General features: G+C 42.4%; 1 protein-coding gene across 18 annotated transcripts in view; it reads left to right on the plus strand.

The window, feature by feature from the left end:
- LOC127069676 (serine/threonine-protein kinase mig-15) overlaps positions 1-9,495 on the plus strand; it is a 33,562-nt gene extending 24,067 nt beyond the window's left edge. For 16 of the 18 annotated variants that reach the window (XM_051006951.1, XM_051006952.1, XM_051006955.1 and 13 more), the window contains 5 exons: positions 3,644-3,857; positions 3,968-4,188; positions 4,310-4,627; positions 4,720-5,019; positions 5,112-9,495. In XM_051006951.1, the coding sequence (XP_050862908.1) occupies positions 3,644-3,857; positions 3,968-4,188; positions 4,310-4,627; positions 4,720-5,019; positions 5,112-5,195 (1,137 nt within the window). In that variant the 3' untranslated portion in view covers positions 5,196-9,495. The remainder of the gene's footprint in view (positions 1-3,643; positions 3,858-3,967; positions 4,189-4,309; positions 4,628-4,719; positions 5,020-5,111) is intronic. The other 2 variants (XM_051006957.1, XM_051006970.1) reach the window with 1 other exon arrangement.
- The last annotated feature ends 12,797 nt before the right edge of the window (positions 9,496-22,292 follow it).

Raw genomic sequence — 22,292 nt, forward strand, 5'->3', positions numbered from 1 at the left:
CACAATTATTTGAAAATTCTTCTTTTGTCGATCTGTTGTGTCGTGAGTTTTGTGAGCGTCGTGGCGTAGATCTTCGCGATAGTCATTGGCTGCGTTTGTTTATCAAAATTGTATATGTACTTTTATCGAGTACATATAATACAATCAATCATGTTTTATCTCTTTCTTTATCGAGTTTCGTGTCAGAAAGTTTTCAAGATTTTCTTTGATGAATTTTTCTAAACGCAGCTAATCACAGTAAATATTCTAAGCGTGTAGTGCCACGTGTATTCGCCAACTTGACAAAATATATGCCAGATATTTCGAACGATAAAAAGCTCTGTTTATATTGAGAAAATGTTTATTATTTGGAATGAAGAATGATCGTAAAAGAAATGCGAGGCATATACCGGTGAAAAGTTGAACGAGTTCACGTGGAGGTGGCTTATGCTTAATGTCGGTACCTTGCGAATGCATTAGTGAATAGTCTATTGGGTGCATTTCGTTAAGCCGTTTTCGCTATGAAACTTTCTCTATATGATGATTGAATCGTCGGCACGCAGTTAGAACAAAATTTGGATTGTTTGAACGATCGTAGTACCTCGTAACATATTTCAGTACGTATTCGTCCTAAAATGAAAAAGGGAAAAAACAACTAGAAAAAAAAATAATATATAGATATATATAAAATTATACCAAAAGCAGAAGAAATTACGCAAGAACAAGATAATTGGCACGATGAACGATTAGTGTAAACTGTAAAGATACGTAGATTGGTGTCATTCGATAGTCTGAGAAATGGGATTGTTCAAATAGCAAACGCAAGGCGACATCAGAAAGCAGCTACGTGATATAGTAAGGAGATGCGTCAGGGCGGGGTGGGGCGGCAGGGGGAGGGTATTGATCGATCCGTCGATCGATCGATCGTTCGATCGAAATCAGATCGAACGAGATCGTCGACGAAGCAAGCCCGACAAGTCGTCGACAAATAATAATGTGCGATTTTAGATAGTAGTCTAGAAGTCGATTTAGAAATTTTCTTCCACTTACTACTTAACTACGTACTTTTTTACCCTTTATCTTATTCCCGAGATCGATACGCGCATCAGAAAACAGAAACGATGCATCGTCTTTTTTTGCACTTTCGAACTCTCATAGCAATTTGTATATCCTCTACTATTTCTTTTTGTTTTATTTCGTAAACATTCGGCCATAGATATGTCTCAATAATAATTTCTTATTGTATATCGTTTTGAACTTGAATGCTCGACTTTTGCGATTTCTCTTTTTTGTTCGTTCACGCGACGATACGAGCCTCTTCATTAGCGAATATATCTTCCTGTTTTCTGTTAAGCACGACGATATTTTTAAGGATGACTAAGAACATTAGAGTTGATTCGAACTTACGTAGAGAAATTAGGGAGTGACCCTAGATACCACTGTTTTCTTTTTTCTTTCTTTTTTTTTTCAATGTCGATAAACCCGCGTGTAAGTAGAGACGTGAGCAAGACATTTTATTACTACTTAAAAGTATACCAAGCAGCAAAACCAAAATTGTCTTTCTTGTAACATGATTCTTAACATCAATATTTTTTCAATAAGATTCGAAGAGAAAAATCTTTTTCTATCATTAAAGATCGATCGATTCCCACGTGTAGGTATTTGGTTAGACGACTGTTCGTTCTTACGTGAAAGTAAAATTTTGAGCAATTGAGATCGATCGATTGTAGCGATCTTGGTTGTAAAAGAAGAATGGATGTATAAGTCGGTGAAAAATGATCGATCGACTAATCGTTGTAATTGATTATTAAATTTAATCGAAATTACGCGAATGACACGTCTCTTCTTACCGCGAGTGTCCGCGTAAGCGGATATTTCACGTTTGTCAGCGTGACTAATTCAGGATTATGTTGTGTGTTGTGGGACACGCGGGAGCTCTAACCCGAAGGGCAGGGCCCTCTACTGACCATCCCATTCCCAATACTAATTGCAATGTAAGTATTTATTCGTCCATCTACGATTCAATGTCGCTTCTTTCTCTTCTCTCACGAGAACTCTCATTTTCGTATACTCTGAACAGAACATACGATACGCGAACATAAGGATTGTCGTGTATATAGTGTATATGCATATAGAGAGTTTATGTACATACATGTGTCTACTACGCACGGTATATACATATACGTACGCATAAATACGTATGTACGCGTATACACGCATTCTCGGTTTCTGCACTGTGCACTGCGCAAAGGAATGACGATTTTTCGTAAAGCAATACGTACGTTCTACCACCCTCCTTTTGGTTTCTGGGCTCTTTTCCTGGTGTCACGCAATGTGAAATAATCGTTAACACACGTCGCGAAACACGGACACGTTGTTCTTTGGTTTTTCACGTCTCTCTCCTCTCTCTCTCTCTCTCTCTCTCTCTCTCTCTCTCTCTCTCTCTCTCTCTCTCTCTCTCTCTCTCTCTCTCTCTCTCTATCTATCTATCTATCTATCTATCTATCTATCCATCTATCTATCTATGTTTCTTTTCTCTGTTAATCCATTTTGTTTTTCTTACGACTTAGTTAAAAATCGTGTACGGATATTAAAGATTACATTTACGAGATCGTATTTACTCTACTAATTTGGCATGAATACGGTTTTACTTTTCCCAACTGTATTATTAACAACAATACCTACGTCTCATCGTATAACACCATTGACTTTAAGTTGAGCAAACTTGGCTTGCAAGAACAACGTCTGTATTTACTTTTCGTTTATGCGAATTTCAATAACGTAGACGTTCGAGTAGAGTTCGTAGAATGAAAAGAATCTCGATTAATTCGTTCCCGAGGAACTTGTTTCAAGACTAACTCCATTAAATTTTACTGCATGTTATACAATAACATTTATTAGACCACTACTTTGCGATATCTTTCCGTCGTTTGGACTAGTTCTTCCTTTTGAGTCATTTCATCCGAAACCGGTCATTTTTTTGAAGCGACGTTTCCAACTTTGTTTCGTATCATACTTGTGTGTTATAGTTCTCGATCGGAATTAGACGTACCTGAAAGGATTTAAAGATTACTAAATTTATAGCCGTTCGAACGGATCAGAAATAGTACAATTTTGCTTGGCGGTTGTACTTTTATTTGATCGTGAAAAGCGAGTACGGTTACGGTAAGTTCGGTAATCTTTTTTCATCCCTCGCGAGGAACGTCCATCAAGAACTGTGATATGTATGTATGTACGTACGTGTATATGTACATCAAATATGCGCGCGTGTGACTCGAAACAAATTTAGAAACGTCAGTCGAGAAAAACAAATGACGTTATTTCGCATGGAATGGTTTTTTGAAATTAGTGCCATTTCCATCTTGTGTCTTCGTTCTCTGCTCGTTTGCGAGTTTAAAATTCGTCGCATTTTCTTGTCTGGCTAACTTTTGTGTGGTGCGTATGGTAAAGGAATGATATCTACGTATCTTTTTTTTCTTCTTAATCTTCACTCTTTAAAATCGAGCCTGTCATTGATTTTATTCGGGAGAAGGGTAGCAAGATCCTTCTTCGTCTTTAATCACAAGATCCTTCTCTTCTCTTCCTGCGATTCTACTACGAAGCACGTATCTCGTTGGTAAAAGGTCGTTCGTCGAGTTCGATCATGGAGTCGTATTTGTTGCAGTATCGACAAGCGGTTAAATCACCACCCCCGTTTGCACTTCAACAGAAACAGAGATCGTTCCTGACATTTGGATTCGGTGCTGGACCAGCGAGGAGAGAATCCCACGTAAACGTCAACGTGACACCTACGAGTCACGATTTGGCCTCCGATACACCCGAAATACGAAAATACAAAAAGCGTTTCAATAGCGAGATTTTATGTGCAGCGTTATGGGGTGAGTCGTCGTTCCGAGTAAGCTCGGTCGAAAGCGAAGAGGCACGTTCGTTTCGATTGCGCCTCGTGCACGTCGGTAGAACGCATTTATGGCGATGAAATAATTTGTAGGCGTGAACCTGCTGATCGGTACGGAGAACGGATTGATGCTGCTCGATAGGAGCGGACAAGGGAAGGTTTATCAGCTGATCAGTAGGAGACGTTTTCAACAAATGGAAGTGCTCGAGGGGCAGAATATTTTGGTTACCATAAGCGGTAAGAAGAATCGCGTGAGGGTCTATTATCTCTCCTGGCTGAAGAGTAAGATTTTACGTACCGACGGCCATAGCGATGTAAGTACGGATGGCCTATACGCTTTATCGATTTTCCCGAATAGAAAGTAACGTGTCGGATGTGCGCGAGAGTTGGTTCGTTTTAACCGCCCACGATCACATATTTAACGTGCTTGTGCAGCAAGTCGAGCGGCGCAATGGCTGGATAAACGTCGGCGATCTTCAAGGAGCGGTGCATTTCAAGATAGTCAAATACGAAAGAATAAAGTTCCTTGTCATCGCGTTAAAGGACTCGATAGAGATCTATGCTTGGGCGCCGAAGCCCTATCATAAATTCATGGCTTTCAAATCGTTCGGAGAACTGGCCCACAGGCCGCTCCTCGTCGACCTAACCGTCGAGGAAGGAACGAGATTGAAAGTTATTTATGGAAGCGCCGATGGATTTCACGCCGTCGATTTGGATTCGGCGACGGTTTACGATATCTATCTACCGAAGCACGTAAGCACTTGAGAATATAAGAATGTTTAACGCGCGAATAGAGGCACTTCGAGCTCGTGCACACCGATTTACGATTTTCTCGATCGTTACAGACTCAGGGACCGATTTGCCCGCACTGCATCGTCGCCTTGCCGAACAGCAACGGCATGCAACTTTTACTGTGCTACGACAACGAGGGCGTTTACGTGAATACCTACGGTAGAGTATCCAAGACGATGGTCCTTCAATGGGGCGAAATGCCTACGAGCGTCGCTTACATCGGCACGGGCCAGATCATGGGATGGGGCAACAAGGCGATCGAGATCAGAAGCGTCGAAAGCGGCCATCTCGACGGCGTTTTTATGCACAAGAAAGCTCAACGGCTCAAGTTCCTTTGTGAACGTAACGATAAGGTATCGATCGTTGTATTCCATTTTATAGCGCGCGCCTAGAGGTTTATGCAGCGGGAGCGACGATGTAAACAAAAATGATTTATTCGTCGAAGGTCTTCTTCTCGTCGGCGAAGGGTGGAAGTTCGTGCCAGATTTACTTCATGACGTTAAACAAACCCGGCATGGCTAACTGGTGATCCCGAATGAGGCCGAGTCTGGCCCCACGAACACCCCCGCGGATTTTGACACACAACCCACCGCGTGTGTCCGGTTATACGCCATCGGCGCGCACCCTCTACCGCCCTTCACTGCCAGGCCTGAGCGCCATGGAAACGAGGATATGCGCGCACCAATACCGACATCATCATCATCATCATCACCATCATCATCATCATCATCGTCGTCAGAATCATCATCATAATCAGCACCACCATCATCATAATAATAATAATAATATTAGTCAGCGTCAAAGTCGACATCGTAGTCAACGTCAACGTCACTATCAACGTCATCTCTCGACGCGTATCTACGACGATTACGAGGAGGAGGAGGAGGAGGAGGAGGAGGAGGAGGAGGAGGAGGAACAAGGGTTGGAGGGAGGAACTTACGACGGAAGATACCGACCGTATCCTCGGCTCTCGTTACGAAGCACCTCGGGGACTTTAACTTTTGTGAATCTTCTCGTCAAAAGGTTCCTGTGCTTTCTCGTCTGCCCGCCCTGCGGACCGCGCGGTACACCTTAACGCGATCGATCGATCCTCCCCCGAGATGGTCTTTCTTCTCCCCCCACCCCACCCACCCCTACCCATGATTTTCCATTCCGACGAAGATTACATGGGAAAAGAGGCGAATGAAAAAAAGAAAAAAGAAAAAAAGGAAAAAAAAGAATACAGAAAAAAGGAGAGAAAAAAAATAATAAATGAACGAGGGCGCCTGCGTGGACTTTGTACTTCGTTGCTAGCTGATAAATCGCCGTCGAATCGTCGTCGTCCCTTCGTCGTCCCTTCGTCGTCCCTTCTTTTCCTCGTCGTTCGTCGAGAACGTTAATTCTCCTTTGGAAAATCGATGCGAGCGTTCGTTACACTCGACAGAGCAACACGATCGATGGGTACTCGCGAGCGATATTTAGATAGATCGTTATTGCGAAAACGGGACGAACACTTTTCTTTCGATAAACGCGCGCGAACGCTCGCCAAAATGAATGTGCGAATGAAATCTTGCGACGATCGTGAACGCGAGTTATCAGTCAAGCGACGATCAATCGCTAAATCGTAAAGTTGTTTTTAAGCGCTAAGAACTCTTAACGACGTGAGTGTTTTTGATCTTGTACGAGTAAGAAGACGTTGGTCTTTCCTCCCCTCCCTTCTCAATATGTTTTTACTAACAGTGGCAAATTTTTCTATCGAGCACGGAGCTAAGTGACGTTTCGCGTTTATACGGCCGAAGGCAGTCGTTCGGCAGAGATACGGACGCGTGGAAACGCGATCTATAATGCGTCTACGGATTGCGACAAAAAAATTCATCGACTGCTTTCACGCGAGCGTATGCGAGATGAGTGTGAGAGCGAAAGCGAGAGCGAGAGAGAGAGAGAGAGAGAGAGAGAGATAGAGAGAGAGCGAGAGCGAGAGAGAGAGAGAGAGAGAGAGTAAAAGGGTGAATCGAGGTTTTCACCGGCGATGCCGAGGCGAACGGTGAAGATGAGTTACTGCATGATATAACATAATAAAGTTAGACTTAAGTGAGATAATTACTAATGTTATTAATTGTATAGTTATAGAAGCCGAGGATTTTGTGGGCGCTCGATCAAGACGACAAATGACAATGACGACGAACGAAGACAACGACGACGAAAAATACGACGAAAAGGCAAAAAAAGTAAAGTACCAAGACGCGAAAGATATTGAGACGATAGCGACAATGACTAATTTTGACGAAGATTTATCGGCGATGACGATGATAACGATTGATTATATATGGTCGTACGTGACCGCGCGTGGGTATATCGAACGAATCGCATTTTTACAAATAATAGGTTAATTGTATTAGAGGTCTCGAGGACGCACGAGATGCGGATAGCTACGTTTTTCTTTCCTTTCGACGATAACTACTTTGACCGTTCGAGACCTTATCTTGTGTTTCGCTCGCACCGCCGAAAATGTACGGAGTCTAATCAAGATGATCAAAACTGTTCTCGTCGTGAGCTCTGTCCGCCACGCACGTTCACAATTTTTACGACGGTCGATGCGAAGCGCCTTTAGCTTTTCTAAGAAATTTCTAACTTAGCGAGACGACACGCACTTTCGAGTTACGGACGATCCTCCCCTTTTTTCTCCTCGTTCGTTGACCAATACGCGAGACCTCGTTTCGAAGCGTTATCGAGGGCTAATCTCATAATCTCCAAGATACTCGGCGACTCGGTGGGAAACTTTGAAGATTAAACCTTATAATATTGCTCTCATTGACGTCGGATTATCCCCAAGATCGACTATAACGGACTTACGGTCTTACCGGAGGAACGAAGACGGAACGAAAGAGAGTAAACTTTGCTAGTTTAACGAGAAAGATTCGATGTTAACGAGAGTTACTGCTACCACACAATGGATCGTATCCTAATTGCAATACTTTGTTGTTAATCGACAAATATTCGTTCCATGGAATTTTCTATAAGAAAGAAAGAAAGAAAGAAAATATACGTATCTCAAGCATGTACTCGCACTTCTTTCTTGTTTTTATCTTTCTTTTTTTTTTTTTACATCTAAATCTACCACGTACGGTTAGAGAAAAGTGTGGACTGGAAAAGAAGGAAGGAAAAACTAAAAGACACGAATACATATATATATATATATATATATATATATATATATATATATATACGTGTGCGCGCACGCACGCACACACACACACACATCACGCACATATACGTACATACATATATATGCATACGCGTGTGAGCATTTATGAAAATATCTTTTTTCTATTGCGAGCAGACGGAGATTAAACGTGACGTCAGACGTGCAACGCGCGTAAAACTCTTTCAGTCGACACGTCAGTGCAGCGAGCTTAAAGCTTGGTAAAAACTGTTTGACAGAGTATGCGAGATTCGCGGCATCTTTTGACGAGATTATTTGTGCAGTCGTAAAATCGGCTTTTCCTGGAAAATCCGATGATTCAAATGCAACGGACTGGGTTACAGGCGGACTCCAGGATTTACGTTAAGTAATGCTCCAACGTTTCGGCTTTTTAAATTACATAATTTTCTTGTGAAATGCATTCGCCGTGCACACGCCTACGCTAAATCTCCTATGTGAATTCATTTTTCATTTATTATCAAGCGTATATAAAACTCTAAAGAGACTTGCAAAATAGCTATAATTGAAGAATCATTAGTATTTTTGTTACTACTTTTTTATTTTTTATTTTTCTCTTTGTTTCTTCTCTCGTATTTTCCATGGAACGAATTTAACATTTTTTATTTTCTGTTTTTGTCACAACGATCGCGAAAGCATTCATTTATCGATATACATATATATATGTGTGTGTATATATATGTATATATATATATATATCGCTTGACAAAAATGCACGTTATTAGTTTTATTTTTAAGATACACGTAGTCCTGGCGAAATGTGATAGGTAATACGGTGATGTTACTTTTTCGTATTATCAATGGTACGATTCATATGGCTTATCATATCTTACGTTTCTATAAGCTCTTTATCAATTTCTTTTTTTATCTTTTTTTTACTCGGTATCTCGATCGAATTACGTTCGAGGCCGCTCGTCGTTCGTTGGTTCCTTAAAGAAGGAGGGGCCGGAGGGGGAGGAGCTCTGGTTAGTGCAACGAAAGACTGCTTTTTAAAACGGATGGAAGCTTTTTATCGCTCGTAAAGAGAGAACGAGAGAGAGAGAGAGAGAGAGAGAGAGAGAACGAGAGAGCGAAAGAGAGAGAGAGAGAGAGAGAGAGAGTGAAAATTAATGAGTGATAGTGATTTTTCGGCGAATGCTGCACGACTGTGGACGGTTATTTACGGTTAACAGGAATTCTAATAATATTATAACAATAATATTATTAATTATCTTAACCAGTCCCGCGCGAACTAATTTTATACGAGAACTTTCCTCTATCTCCGTACCTTCCCTCTATTCCCCTCTACCCTTGACCACACTTTTTCCTTCCTCCCATTTTCTCGACCTGACCCATTTTTTTTTATCCTATTCGCTTCCTTCTTATCCATTTTCTTACATATTGTCTCCCAAAGAATGGTAGTGATGTTTTTTATATTATAATAATAATTATTACCGCAATTTATCGATTACATTATTATTATTATTATTATTATTATTATTATTATTATTATTATTATTACGATTATTATTATTATTATTCCCATCCTTATGGTTATCACGAATCATCATCAGATGCGGTATATTATGATTACGATGATTATATTATGATTACGCTGCTAAGGTCAAATATACGGACAATTCGTAATCGGCGAGGCATTTCATTTCTTCGTTCACCCTGCCCAAGGCGTCAAAATTCGAAGAATAAAAACGACCTTTCGATAATAGAGTCGATAACGAGTTTCTTTTTTTTTGTCGAAAGCCGCTTAAACGTACGCTTTCGTCCTTACGAATGAAAACAAGTTCGTTATAAATTTGTCCTCGAGATATAAACAAACAGCTGATACACTTTATCCGCCATTTCCATATTATCCTTGGTTCAGATATACATATCAATGCGGCATCCTGAATACCGTTTAATTTCGGCCAGATTGTTAGCACGTACAAATCACTTATGCGTGCGGTCTAATTACGTGCGGTCCAATTATTTGCCGAACTAGTATCTCTATAAGGATTATTTTCATCGTCCGTAATATTTGTAGAAGCATTGAATCATCGAAATATGTATTGAAAAGGTAATGCGGTTCGCACATTGCCTGTTGCTATTCGTACTAATTGAATTACAGAACATATTACGTAGAATTATAAATAATAACGAAATAATTATGCGTAATATATTATAAATTTATCCGTTATCGCGTATATCCGTTTTGCGTTTAAGATCGTTCGTTTTAATCGTTATCGTTCGCGAAGGAGTCAACGATTCTCTCGAAAATTGATCAAACATCGGAAAGCTTTTTAAAGAGAAGAAGTAGAAAATTCGATAGAAATTGTATTTATGGGATAAATTCGAGGTATTTCGATGGTATACTGAACCTCGTGCGAAAATTTGCCGAGGATAGCTCTCCTTCGTTTACGGTTCCTGCTTGATCGAATCTGGGTGGCTTTTCGAGCTTGGTCCGGCTTAATGGCTTACCAATTTCCGCATTCACACACAGTATGTACCACGACGTTACGAAACTATCCGTTTGGCAAGAGGTGTATCGAGAAGCAGGAAATCGCTTTAGTCGCAACAAAATCCACGATCTCAATCGGTTGATCACGGATGAACGGCCGCTGATCACGTCTCGCTTCCGAGAACTTTACGATATTCTTACAAGTTTTTTCGAAATCGAAGAAGAGGTTTCTCTGTCCCTCTTTCTCTGTCGTACACGAACCCTTTCATAGCTTTTTCTTCCCTTTCGTACGTATTCGTCGCCAAGAAGATATGTTTACGAGAGCGAGAACAAGTGTTCGTTCGTCGATGAAAAAAATCCTCGAGTAATCTAACTCCTCTTGTTTGTCGCTCAAGGACACGTGAAAATAACGTGCCACTACTGCGGCGTATTTGTTCTTAACAAAGTTACGGGATATTGGAGACTGAACGAACGAAAGGGGGTAACGCGATACTCGATCGCGGGTCTCTCTCGATTTCAACGATAATTAATCGAGCTTTCGACGCACGAGTCGATACGGATAATGTATTAAAAGTATAATGATACGCATTATTAACAATCGTCGAGTTCATTGAGAATGTAGAGTTGCGGCAGGTTTTCATTGGAAATTGAGATCGAAGATTCGATGAGCTTCGACGAGGAATTTGTCGGACGGTAGTGTTTAATTTCGCGAGACGATCGGCACAAAAAAGGACGTATGCGGGGACGCAAGGGAAGACGTCGTCGAAACGTAGCGAATTCGCAAAACTTCTGCCAATCCTGGAACGTTTCCATTAACAAACCGCACGCGATAGCGAACCCGTAGAAACTTTCTCGTGGCGGCTCAAAGCGTCCGCAGTGACCGATTCCCACCGATGGTTTAATACGGATTAGTAAGTTGACGTGAAAAGTCGGCACGTTCGCTAGTTCGACCGTTTGGGATTAACCTTAAATCTTGTGAGGATTAAAAATGACTGTGCTGCTTTTTTGCGACTATCTTGACTGACGCGGACAGGTGAGAAATATTTTTTATCCGTGCTCTACTAATGGACGTGGAAAATTTGTATTTCGCGTACTCCGTTCTCTTATGTTCGTTTATCGGATTATTCGAGATTCGCGATGGGTGTGCCAGGCGCGATAGCGATAGTCGTCGTCGTCTTCGCGTCGGAAGAGACCAGAAAGAAACAAGGTTCGCGCCGATAATGAGAAAATTGATATTTCTAGGCTAATGGATCAGAAGCGACGCAGCGTGTCGGTTAACCGTACCGACTTTGCCGAGATTGAACGTATCCAAAGACGAGCAGAGTATGCAAAATCAAAAGAGGAGATGAGATAGAGGCAGAAATAGAGATAGATAGAGAGAGAGAGAGAGAGAGAGAGAGAGAAAGAGCCTACTCGATCTACTTCCTATGGTAAGTGCATTACGCATATCGCATATGCATGTGTTTCGCGCGTTTAATATACATATGTTACTGTTTGATTTCTACTCTCTTATGGAAGCTCACAGAGATCGAGTCGAATAAGGTATGACTCGAATTTGTAGTGAATTACGATTCATGTACGTCGATAAATAAGAACGGAAAGGCGAGTACTTACGTAGTTCTGCGAAGGAAATAATAAAATTTTTTATATCGATACCACCACGGAATACTTTATGCAATTTACAACTTGCTCTCCGATTCGCTTACGTTCTCGCACGCACTTGCATACTTTGTTAGCATATTTTATTTCACGTTACGAGTTATTTAAATTTCATTCGAATAGGAAGGGACACGCAAGATATACCTTAATGATTCAAGGATCATAAAAGGACGAAAGCTAACTAGGTTTAATTCTCGACTAAACGCGAAAGCCTCCGGAAACTTTGGCGAATCGTAATAATTGCTGAAAGTACGGTAACTTTCGTAGAATATTTCTTCGCGACGAATTGCAGTCATTTTAGTACGTATCCGTGACGTATATCGTAGATCTTGCGAATATGCACGCAACAGTTACGAGAGCTAGGGAATATATGAATCGTAACAAAGAAACTCCATCGGTTAAATACTCTTTTCGAGTCTTTCCCGTTTGACGTTAGCCTCGTCGACGTCTCGAAGAAACCCTTTGAAAATATTTCAATTCGGTCTTACTTTACGTGTTCGTTCCTTCTCTGTTTCCATCGTTTACTCTCCTCCCATCGATTTCAGAATTAAAATTATTTTGGAACGTCCAGTAACGGAAATTTATCAATGACTTTATACTTCGATAAAATCAATCGTCGCTTAATAACTTATAACTTTCGAACAAACGTTCTTCTCTCTTTCTCTCGTTGCTCGACTCCGAATACGGAGTGTTTCTCGAACAAGAGAGATCATTACTTTTTAAGAATATCGAATCCTTTTAATCCAATCTACCGCTTTAATCCAATATTCCAGTGTAGATTAATAGATACCGAGCTATGTTACGGTAATGGATCTTCAATAATTACGAAGGTTCGTGTTGGTATCCGTGAGGAAAGTTCAGCGTCGTTATTCTTCCATATCGTTGCGACGGAAGCAAAAACGGCAAGAACGATCTGGCACGGTGCGAAATCGTTACTCGATCGAGTGAAAATCGAGGGGTCATGGAAATTAAGGAGTCTCGTGGCACGTCGGAGTCGCATATTCATTAGCGACACGAAGCATAAACGCCCATGCTCCTCGGCTAAAGGGAGAATGAGAAAACTACGTTAATGTTGTGCGAGAGCGCGTCCAACGCGAGAGTCGAAAGTGTCTACCCCTTTCTACTTCTCTTTCCTTCTCTCTCTTCCTTTCTCGTTTTCGTTCTCATTGTCTCCTCTATTCAAGAACAATTCGAGTGCCATTATACCCGGAATGTTAGAACGTAAGTTCCTTACTTCTACTCGTAGACCTTCGTATTCGCTAAAGCATTCCGTTAATGAGTACACGATAGTTGTTAGAAACAGTAGAAACGAATTGTAGCTAACGGTGTTCTTCCTCTCCGAAACTTTTCTGTAATTGAACCGCCTCTAATGAGTGTGCCAAACAATACCATCGAATCCAAAGCATACAGGTAAGTACCTCAGCTATCTTACCTTATATCCTCCGCCTCAAGACGAGAAATAATAATCGAAGATTCTTGCGATTATCTCGATTATTTCACTCTTCCAAACCAAACGTAGCTCCGTTTGGAGAACGATCACGTTGCTTTGAAGAGAGACGAGGGTCGTAATTTACACGCTAGTCGTTTACATAGTTACCTAACTATAAGCACATATAACAAGCATATAGCTCACGTTTCGCGAAATATTTCGAGTAGTCGGCTTTCATGCCGTTTCCACTTGCAAACTGGGTGAAGTAGATGTGCGTATATCTGTCTGTCTATGCAAATAAGAGGAGGTCGATTTTTCTGCAATTTTTTCTTTTAATTTCGAATTTTTTTCTTTTTTTTTTTTTTTACAATTTTTCAACGAATAAAATTACTTGCGTCAAATATCGGAGATAGTAATTTTATATTTATTTTTCCATCTATGTTATTCAATCGCTAAATGAAACGAGCGAATGAACGTCAGCGTGGCTCGTAAATATCGTTTCGCGTTATTTTAAAACAAAAAGAAATTACCGTGGTTCGACGTCATTATTCGATCCAGAATCGATATGAAATATATGAAAATAGAAAATATCGTCCACGTTATTTTCTATTTCCCGTAGAAAAATACTCCCGAATATACCCGTTACGACCCAAGGTATAAAGAGAGATCGATCGAGATGGCGCATTTTCAGATTTTGATCAAACGCGCTCTACTCGATCCTTCTTATCGAGAAAGCGGTCGGGCATTCGTTTTCCTTATTGCGAACAAAGCCGAAGAAATTTAAAAGACATTTTCGTCGTCCTCTATCGCGAGGATCTCGACGAAGGAAAGCGAACATTTTCACTCTCCTCGAAGACTTAGCTCTCTTGCGATAAGAAGGGACGATAGTTGACTGCGAGACAATCGGAATCGTATCGTACGAGTATCCAGAAGATACCGAGAAAGATGAGGAGTAAGGAAGGAAGGAAGGAAGGAAGGAAGGAAGGAAGGAAGGGACGCGTTGTTCTCTCGTCGAAGTCGGTTTATCCTTCCCTGATTAGCTCGCGCTTAGCGATGATCCTTAGAACCGACAAACCAAAGTTACCCGTTAGGGGACGGTCGAACAACTCGAGGCTTACCCGGCACACCAGTGCCGGCAACGGCGAGAATACGGGTAGAGCGAGCGCGAGAGAGATAGAGTCCAATAAGGGGTGTGAGTCGCGAGGGAGGGTAGGTGGGCCGAGGAGGTTAGGTGAAAAAGGGACAGATGGTGATATAGACAAACGCGGGGCTCGCTAAAGAGAGAGAGAGAGAGAGAGAGAGAAGGGGAAGAAGAAGACAGAGAGAAAGGCACGTCCCGTTCCTGGGGCTAATGGTACGCAGACAAGTGCATGAGAGCAAACGTTTGTGTATACCGAAGCTACCTGTATAGTTCCTCTCCTGCGTCCCATGTAGAGAAGTGTACGTGTACGTGGACAGAGGAGTTGGAGTAAGAGAAGCAGGAGGTTGAGGTGGAGGGTCGCGGGAGGGTCAGAGAGGATCAGGGGCAAAGTGGCGGCGGAGCTGTATCGATGTCCGGGCGCGTTCACTACCGTCGGCACACACGCCGGCAGTATCCTGCAAACGAGTGGCATGCCGCCTCTCTCCTGCACATGTTCGACGCCAGTTTCAGCCAGCTCCGTCTCCTCCACCGTCGCCACCACTACCACCGTCGTTACTACTACTACCACCACCACCACCACTACCACCACCACCACCACCACCACCACCACCACCACCACCACCACCACCACCACCACTACCGCCACGACTAGCAGCAGCAGCAGCAGCAGCATCGCCATCATTGGCCACCACATCCGCCTGGAAAAGCTACCTACACCTGTGTCCCGTTCCATACTCCTCTCTCTCTATACTCATCTCTCTTTCTCTTATCGATGCACTCCCGCATGTTATCTATCCATCCTTTCTCTCTTTCCATTTTCTTACGTTTCCGTGCCCACGCAGCTCTTCCAGGAATCATCAATCGCCTCTTTCCGCGACTCTTTTTTCTTGTTTCTTGTTTCTAGACAACCCTCTCCCTCCTACATTTTTTCTCTCTTTCTCGACGCCTCTTCCAATTCTCCTCGTTCACACTTCTCATTTTCAACGCATCGATGGCGCATCGACTTCTTTCCCTTCGTGGCCGTAAGGTGAAAGCTCGTAAATGTTTTCCGTCAAGATTAATCGTTCGGAGATGGCCAAACGGAAGTTCCTTCGTCGTTGTAGTCGCTGTGAAAGGCCGTGGACGTGGCTTTGATCGTGGAAATAACCTCGATCGACTGCACGGACTGCCCGCTTCCTTCTCTCTCACCAACTATCCTCTTCTTTCTCTTACCCTTTAGGTATTTTATTCCTCGTGTCCTCTCCCGCTTCTACTTCTTTTTTCTTCTTCTTAGTCCTTTTGCTCTCCCATCGCTTTGTCCCCGCCCGGGGTCTCGACCTGAAATTCGCCGATGCAATCACGGTGTCTATTATCCGTGTAGTGCTGTCGTAGCGCGGTGACTGACTTTTTATTTGCCCCTCTCTTGCTCTCTCTCCTTTTCCTGTCTCGTTTCTTCTTGCTTTATTTCTTAAGAGATCTTTAACGAAAGAGATCATTTATGTCCTTCTCTCGTGTGTCTCCGGCACGCTCGTTCGCTCTCCCAAGATTATACACCCCTCTGCCAAAGTTCGAAGTAATTTTTGGAATTTAAATTCGACGTTGATACGTCGATGACGATGTGCTCTTGAAATGATATACCGTCGATGATATACGACGAAAGTTAGTTTATAACGCGACGACTCAAAAGGAAAAAAAATTCGTTACGATCGGTAAAATGTTTAACTGTTACCCATTAAACTCGACTAACGAAGAAAATTTTTAAACAACCGATCTTCCTACTGGCTCTCATTATACGGCTCAACTTGCCAGGTTGCTTACGACAGGCTGTTCGCTAAGTTTTGATCAGGTGTACGAGTATATTTAAGGAGAGAAGTACGCGAGGTAATCCGACGCGAATACTCGTACATCTTCTTCGAGTTGTAATATTTGTAATAAGTTTACCATCGTCTGCGATAACTTACCACGGAATCGTGCTCGCGATACTACTTCGAACGCGTTCAACGATATATACGAAAGATAAAGTTCGCGCGAAATTGGACACGGAGTAAAACAAGTTTCGGGAAATACGGCTTTTTCGAGGATTAAAAGGGTCCGAATAACTCGCTTTGCTATCGGCTCTTCGTCGTGATTGTCCTATGGTTTTTTTTTCGGTCTCCATGAAAGTGAAAAAAATTGGCCTAACACGATAGCACGAAGGCTTGCGGCTTCGGAAGCCTTCGTTCGTATGGACGCACCGTGCCCTCCTAGTTTCCGTGTATTTGCGAGAAAGCGCGAAGCCGTTGTGGTAAAACGCGTAACGATTTACAAATGCACCGATAGCCGCCGCGCGTGTCGCACGGAAAATATAAAACTCGAGGGGATACTTCTGAAAAAGGGACACCCTATTTCATACCTCCGTGCGTTACTCGAAATGCCCAGCTTGTTTCGCGTTCGCATACAAAAGACGATCGATTGCGCTTGCGTTCGACGTTCGAAATTAAATTTCCGTCGTACGTAATCCTAAACAGAATTGTTGTTATAATTGACTTTTACGGACTTTCAAGAAACAAACGAATCCGCTATTTTCTCGTTAACTCTTTTTTCGTTCTCCTTTTTCTCTCATCGCAGGGATTAATGAATTGCTGTTTAATTCAATTTGTTTTACAAACACATAAATAAATTCCAGGTTAGAGTACGAAGTAAACGTATATTCAATTAAGAGCGTAGGCACGTTCCAAATAATACGATATCGCGAAGAGAAACTTGTAGCGCTTTGCGATAACGTTTAGAACGGCAAGATTACGTTGTCTTTCGGTCGGGAGAGCGACGTCATCGGAAGATTTCAGCATGACCGATCAAACGGTACGGACGGTGTTTGTGTCGCTCTTTTTCGGGGCGTACCTCGGAGCACGAACGCTTTTGCATAAAACTCGGAAAAAGACGGAAATAAAAAGGAACGGAGACAAAACGAAAAGAAAAGGAAAAGAGAAAAAAGAGAGAGAGAGAGAGAAACGAGAAGGGAACGAAGAAGAAGAAGAAGGAGAAGATACGTTGAAATATTTCTTCCGTGCGACGGAGTCGCTGTTTATCATTGCGTAGTGCATGCATTCATCGGAGTCTCCTATCATTCCGCGTTATCAGTGAATCTGTACATTCTCGATAGCACGTTACGAGAGAGCGGGAGACGGAGAGAGAGGGAGAGAGGGAGAGAGGGGGAGATGGGGAGATGGGAGGGAGAGAGAGCGCGCGTGTTCCAGGGCGATGTAGCGCGAGATACGACTCGGGAGGGTGGCATAAGTCGGATAGTGGGGGAAACACGGTAAGGGTGGGAGCGAGAGACGCTTGGGGTAGCGTCCCTCTTGTAAAGGTCCACAGGCGAGTATACCCTCGCATCTTTCCGTATGTGTGCGCGCGAACACTGCTCGAATTTCGGGGAGGATAATACAAGGCCATTGGACCGAACGACTCTTCCCTTCTGTTTCCCCTTTCGCTCGTAGCTTTCCCGAGGAATATTCCTTTCTCGAATCAGCCGGCCACTTTTCGCAACGAAATGTGCACGCGCAACACGAGTTCCAGATGTAGCCAAATGCGATTCCCAAAGGGTTTTGGAGAGTTCGGCGAAATGTTCTGAGAAGCGAAAAAAAGTTTTGCGTCGGGTTCGAAAAGAGCGAGAGAATCCGACGCCGTGACGAACCCGCTGGATCAAAAAACCCTCTTTATGACGGTAAATTAATCGAATCGAGCTCGGAGCTCGGAGATAATTGTTTGCCCCGACCGGAGATACTTTGGTACAGAGAGGGGTTTCTCTAGGGGTAGCTGGGGAGAGAGGTCGCTCGCGAATCGTTTCGTTCTCGATGGGAAAACGAATAAAGCTCGTTTCCTCGAATCGATACTGTTTTCATTCCTTCCTCTCTTCCTATTGTTTTTTATCAAATCTCCTGTGTTTCAGGGTTTTATATTTTTTTTTTCCTTTCACTTGAAAATACCGTATTTTATAAATATTTGATTTCGTCGACCATTTTGAATTTACCTGCGTAACTATCGGTGGGAAAATGAAATGTGCCGACTGTTAGTCGGAATTATCATTATTATTATTTAGGTATGTAGTATTATTACTCGCGTCGAAGGGGTTAGCAAAAGTCATCGCGCGAGAGTCCGACTCGTACTCTAATCACCGCGATCGGGGTTCGCATTGGAATGCGCGAAACGATCGGATAGAATGAAAATAAAGCGAAAATTCCTAAAATAGCGGAAGAGAAAGAGGAAGGGGGCAAGGAAGCGTTCGTCGATGCTCTTTGTCGTGCCGGAGTCCGACTCGCATATGAAAAAATAATAACGGCGATTTATCGAGGAATTTTTGTTTCGAAAAGATATCGATAGTTAATAATCGAATTATTGGATATCAGGTTAAGCGAATGCTATTTCGCGAATCGAAGAAAGGAAATAATTTCGAGTAAAGTAAATCGTATTTCCAGAATCCCCTTGACCATTGTGTAATACTTTTCAAATATTTATCAACATTATTTTACTTTCGTCGATCCTCGTGCGATCGATAACATCGCAATTATTTATTAGTTTAAATATATAGCAATGGTCGAAAATAATCCATCGCGTGGAGACAGTTAATTAAATCGAGAAGGGAAACCTAGTTTGAATAATCTGACAAAATATACAGCTAAATGGTCTTAGCGTCGTTTGTATTCCAGTGATATTATCAAATATATTCTATACCCTGCGGTGTATTTTAAGCATCATACTTGTATCCATAGATCGTGCTATCTCAGCGGTGCGTTTCCAACTTCGTTTGTAATACAATAAAAATATCGTTAGTAGCTTCGAACGTGGATATTTAGAAACACGAATCACGAAACGTTCCGATCGAGCGCTCTCCGATCGCCCGCGTAATTTATTTTTCTTCCTATTTTTCGTAAGTTTTTTTCTTCAAATGTTTTATTTACAGCCGTATTTTTAATGAAGATCGACGAAACGTACACGGGATAAAAGCGGAATCGTTTGAATCACTTTATTTACGAGACGATGTATCGCGAGAGATTAAAAATTATGATGAACTTTATACGGGAATGGATCGTTAATTCGGCCGAGAGAGAAAGAGAGCGTTTGTACCAATAGAAAGGGATGGTTTGTTTGATTACGAGCGAGTGAAACGCATCGGATTACTACGAGTACGACAGTGACGACGACAACGACGACGACGACGACGACGACGACGACGACGAAGAGGTGGAGGAGCAGGCCGAGGAGGCGGGGAAGGAGATATACGACGGTACGTGGTGGAACGTGCTTTGAGAAAATTCCGGAAACGAAGGTGGAAGCAAGGAAAAGAATGGAAGGAAGGTTGCTCCGATCGTCGGTACTCATTTTCTAAAGAAACACGCGCGTGTCTTGATTTCGATTTCGTGCTCCACAACTGTGAGCTGCATTTCGAATTAAAAAAAAAGACCACCGCGTTCGATCCTTCGCGGATACATTTCGGTCTCTCGAACGTAATCAATCGTCGAATCGGCCATACTAATCGATTTCTATTTTATCGAATCAATCGCGATACTTGAACGGCGCGTATCGTCGTAAACCGCTTTTCCGTCAGGATTCGTAAGAGAGTTTACGAGCTTAATTAGTATTCCATTCGTAAAATTCCTTGTATAAATGTTAAACGATCGATCGATCGTTTGAGATATTTCGAGGATTTCTATTTTTTCTTTCTCGAAAATATCCGTGCGTCTAATGAAATAAAATGTAGTTGCTCGTATATCGTTCTCTGTCGTTGGACGTGTCACGTTCGATCGTTATGTACATCCTGTTTTATATCGTTGTTCGTAACGAGATCGATGATCCTCATGATCGTGAAAAACATTCCGGAGAAGGATGTACCGTTCTTTCAGAAATTATGAGAATGACCATCGACCGATTTGTCATGTCTCGGTCGATCTTCTCTTGATCGATTAAATGCATCGATCCTTTCGAAGGATGAGAAATAAAACCTTGGAAATATTACGAGACAGACGACAGTGATAAAGATGGCTTTGAAAGCATTCTAACTTACTCTTCCTTTACTTCCTACGCGTGCATCTACATTTAGGTATATTTGTATCCCGAAAGTATACCCGAGGAAAAGGATGGGAATGCTAAGCAGCTGTCGATTTAATGGTAACCTTAATGTCGAACAGGGGAAGTAAATCTTTCGATGTTTCGTGTAGAGATCTCGACGAACTTATCGGACGTGAAAGAAATTTCTGAAGAAGGATTAAGAAGCATATCCGGTTTCTTCCCTCGGAATCTCTTTCGAATTTGCGATAGGGACCATCCAATCCGTCTTCGATCGAATATATCCTCTCCTCTTGAAAGACGAAGAAAGGGAGAAGTTTTTTCTTTCCTTCTTTCTTTATTTCCTTCCCTCCCTCCCTCCCTCCCTTGCTTTTTTTCTTTTACTCTTCCTTCTTTTCGTTCGCGTTCAAAGGACTCTCGCGTCGCTTCGGCGTTTATCGACTCTTCCGTACATATCGGTAGCGAATTCGCGATACCACGATAAATGAGCGAAACGCTGCTTTATATTCATCGAATACTGCCGATTAAACGTCGCCGGGAGAAAATTTTCCTTTTCTCGAACAATTCGGTGTGATTGGAATTTTCAAGTGGATCCTCTTGGGCGATCACCATCAGAGGGGGTGTGGTGGAGGGAGTTGGCAGTCCCTCTACCTCACCGTTCGAGTGCGAGGATGCAGACGCGTTGGATTGTACTACCAGGGCCGCGGGATCTTCGAAATTAATGAAACTGAAATTCGACGAGAGTTGAGTTTTCTTTCAGCGGAAATCAGGGAAATCTCTATCGATCCCGTTCTACGGGGACTCTCGTCCTCACCCGTTGCAATTAACGAATCACGAAGACTTTACTCTTTCATGAGGCGAAACGAAGGGGCGGGAAGGACGAGGGTGAGTTCGTTGAACAGAACTGGAAATAGAAGTGGGGGATTGGGAGCTTTGGCAGGGAGTCGAGGCTACTGCTGCTGGGTATCGAGAGAGAGAGAGAGAGAGAGAGATAGAGAGAGAGAGGGAGGGTGAAAAGGGGTTGCAAGAGAGAGAGAGAGAGAGAGAGTAGGGGAGAGACGCGAGGTAGAAACTAGTTGTCGCGGAAATCGATTTTCCCTGCTGCTAAAGGGACGTTACCCAACGGAATTTGTAACTTAATATTATTCGACGTTGCCATTCTCACGCCGATTGTTACTTAACAATGCCAGCTACCGTTCGAGGTTAAAACTTTGTAGAAAATGAAAGAGAATCCTCCGCCGGTGCACCAATAGTCTCTTTATCTCTCTCTGTCTCGCGCGCGCGCCATCCCTCTCCCTTTCTTTTTCTACTTAGCTACAAAGCATTCTTCAGCCCATTATGTTTTATCGATCTCACTGATTTCATTCTCCTCTGAAGAATACGTAATTGCCTTTTCAAGACTACGCTTGTGATATTACGGAGATGGATGTAGGTGGTTACTGGATAGCGACGGATCCAGCTAGACGATCCTCCTACTGAATCTCATAATTGATAGCGTCAGAACGACGCGTGCCATGGACTCTTTCGTTTCTATGAAAACCGATGAGAAATTCTAGCAAAAGAATTCCTTTTTATTTTCGTCGTTGCTATCATCGTTTAGGAAAACTTTCTATCCCATAGGTACACTCGTATTATTCTACGTACTTAGTTATTTCTTTCTCCCCTTTTCGATATTGTTTAAAGAGGGAGAAAAAAGAAAGAAAGAAAGAAAAAGAAAAAAGGAGAAGAAGGACAAAAAAGAAC

Source organism: Vespula vulgaris, chromosome 16 (genome assembly GCF_905475345.1).
Source record: "Vespula vulgaris chromosome 16, iyVesVulg1.1, whole genome shotgun sequence".
NCBI classification, from domain to species: Eukaryota; Metazoa; Arthropoda; class Insecta; order Hymenoptera; family Vespidae; genus Vespula; species Vespula vulgaris.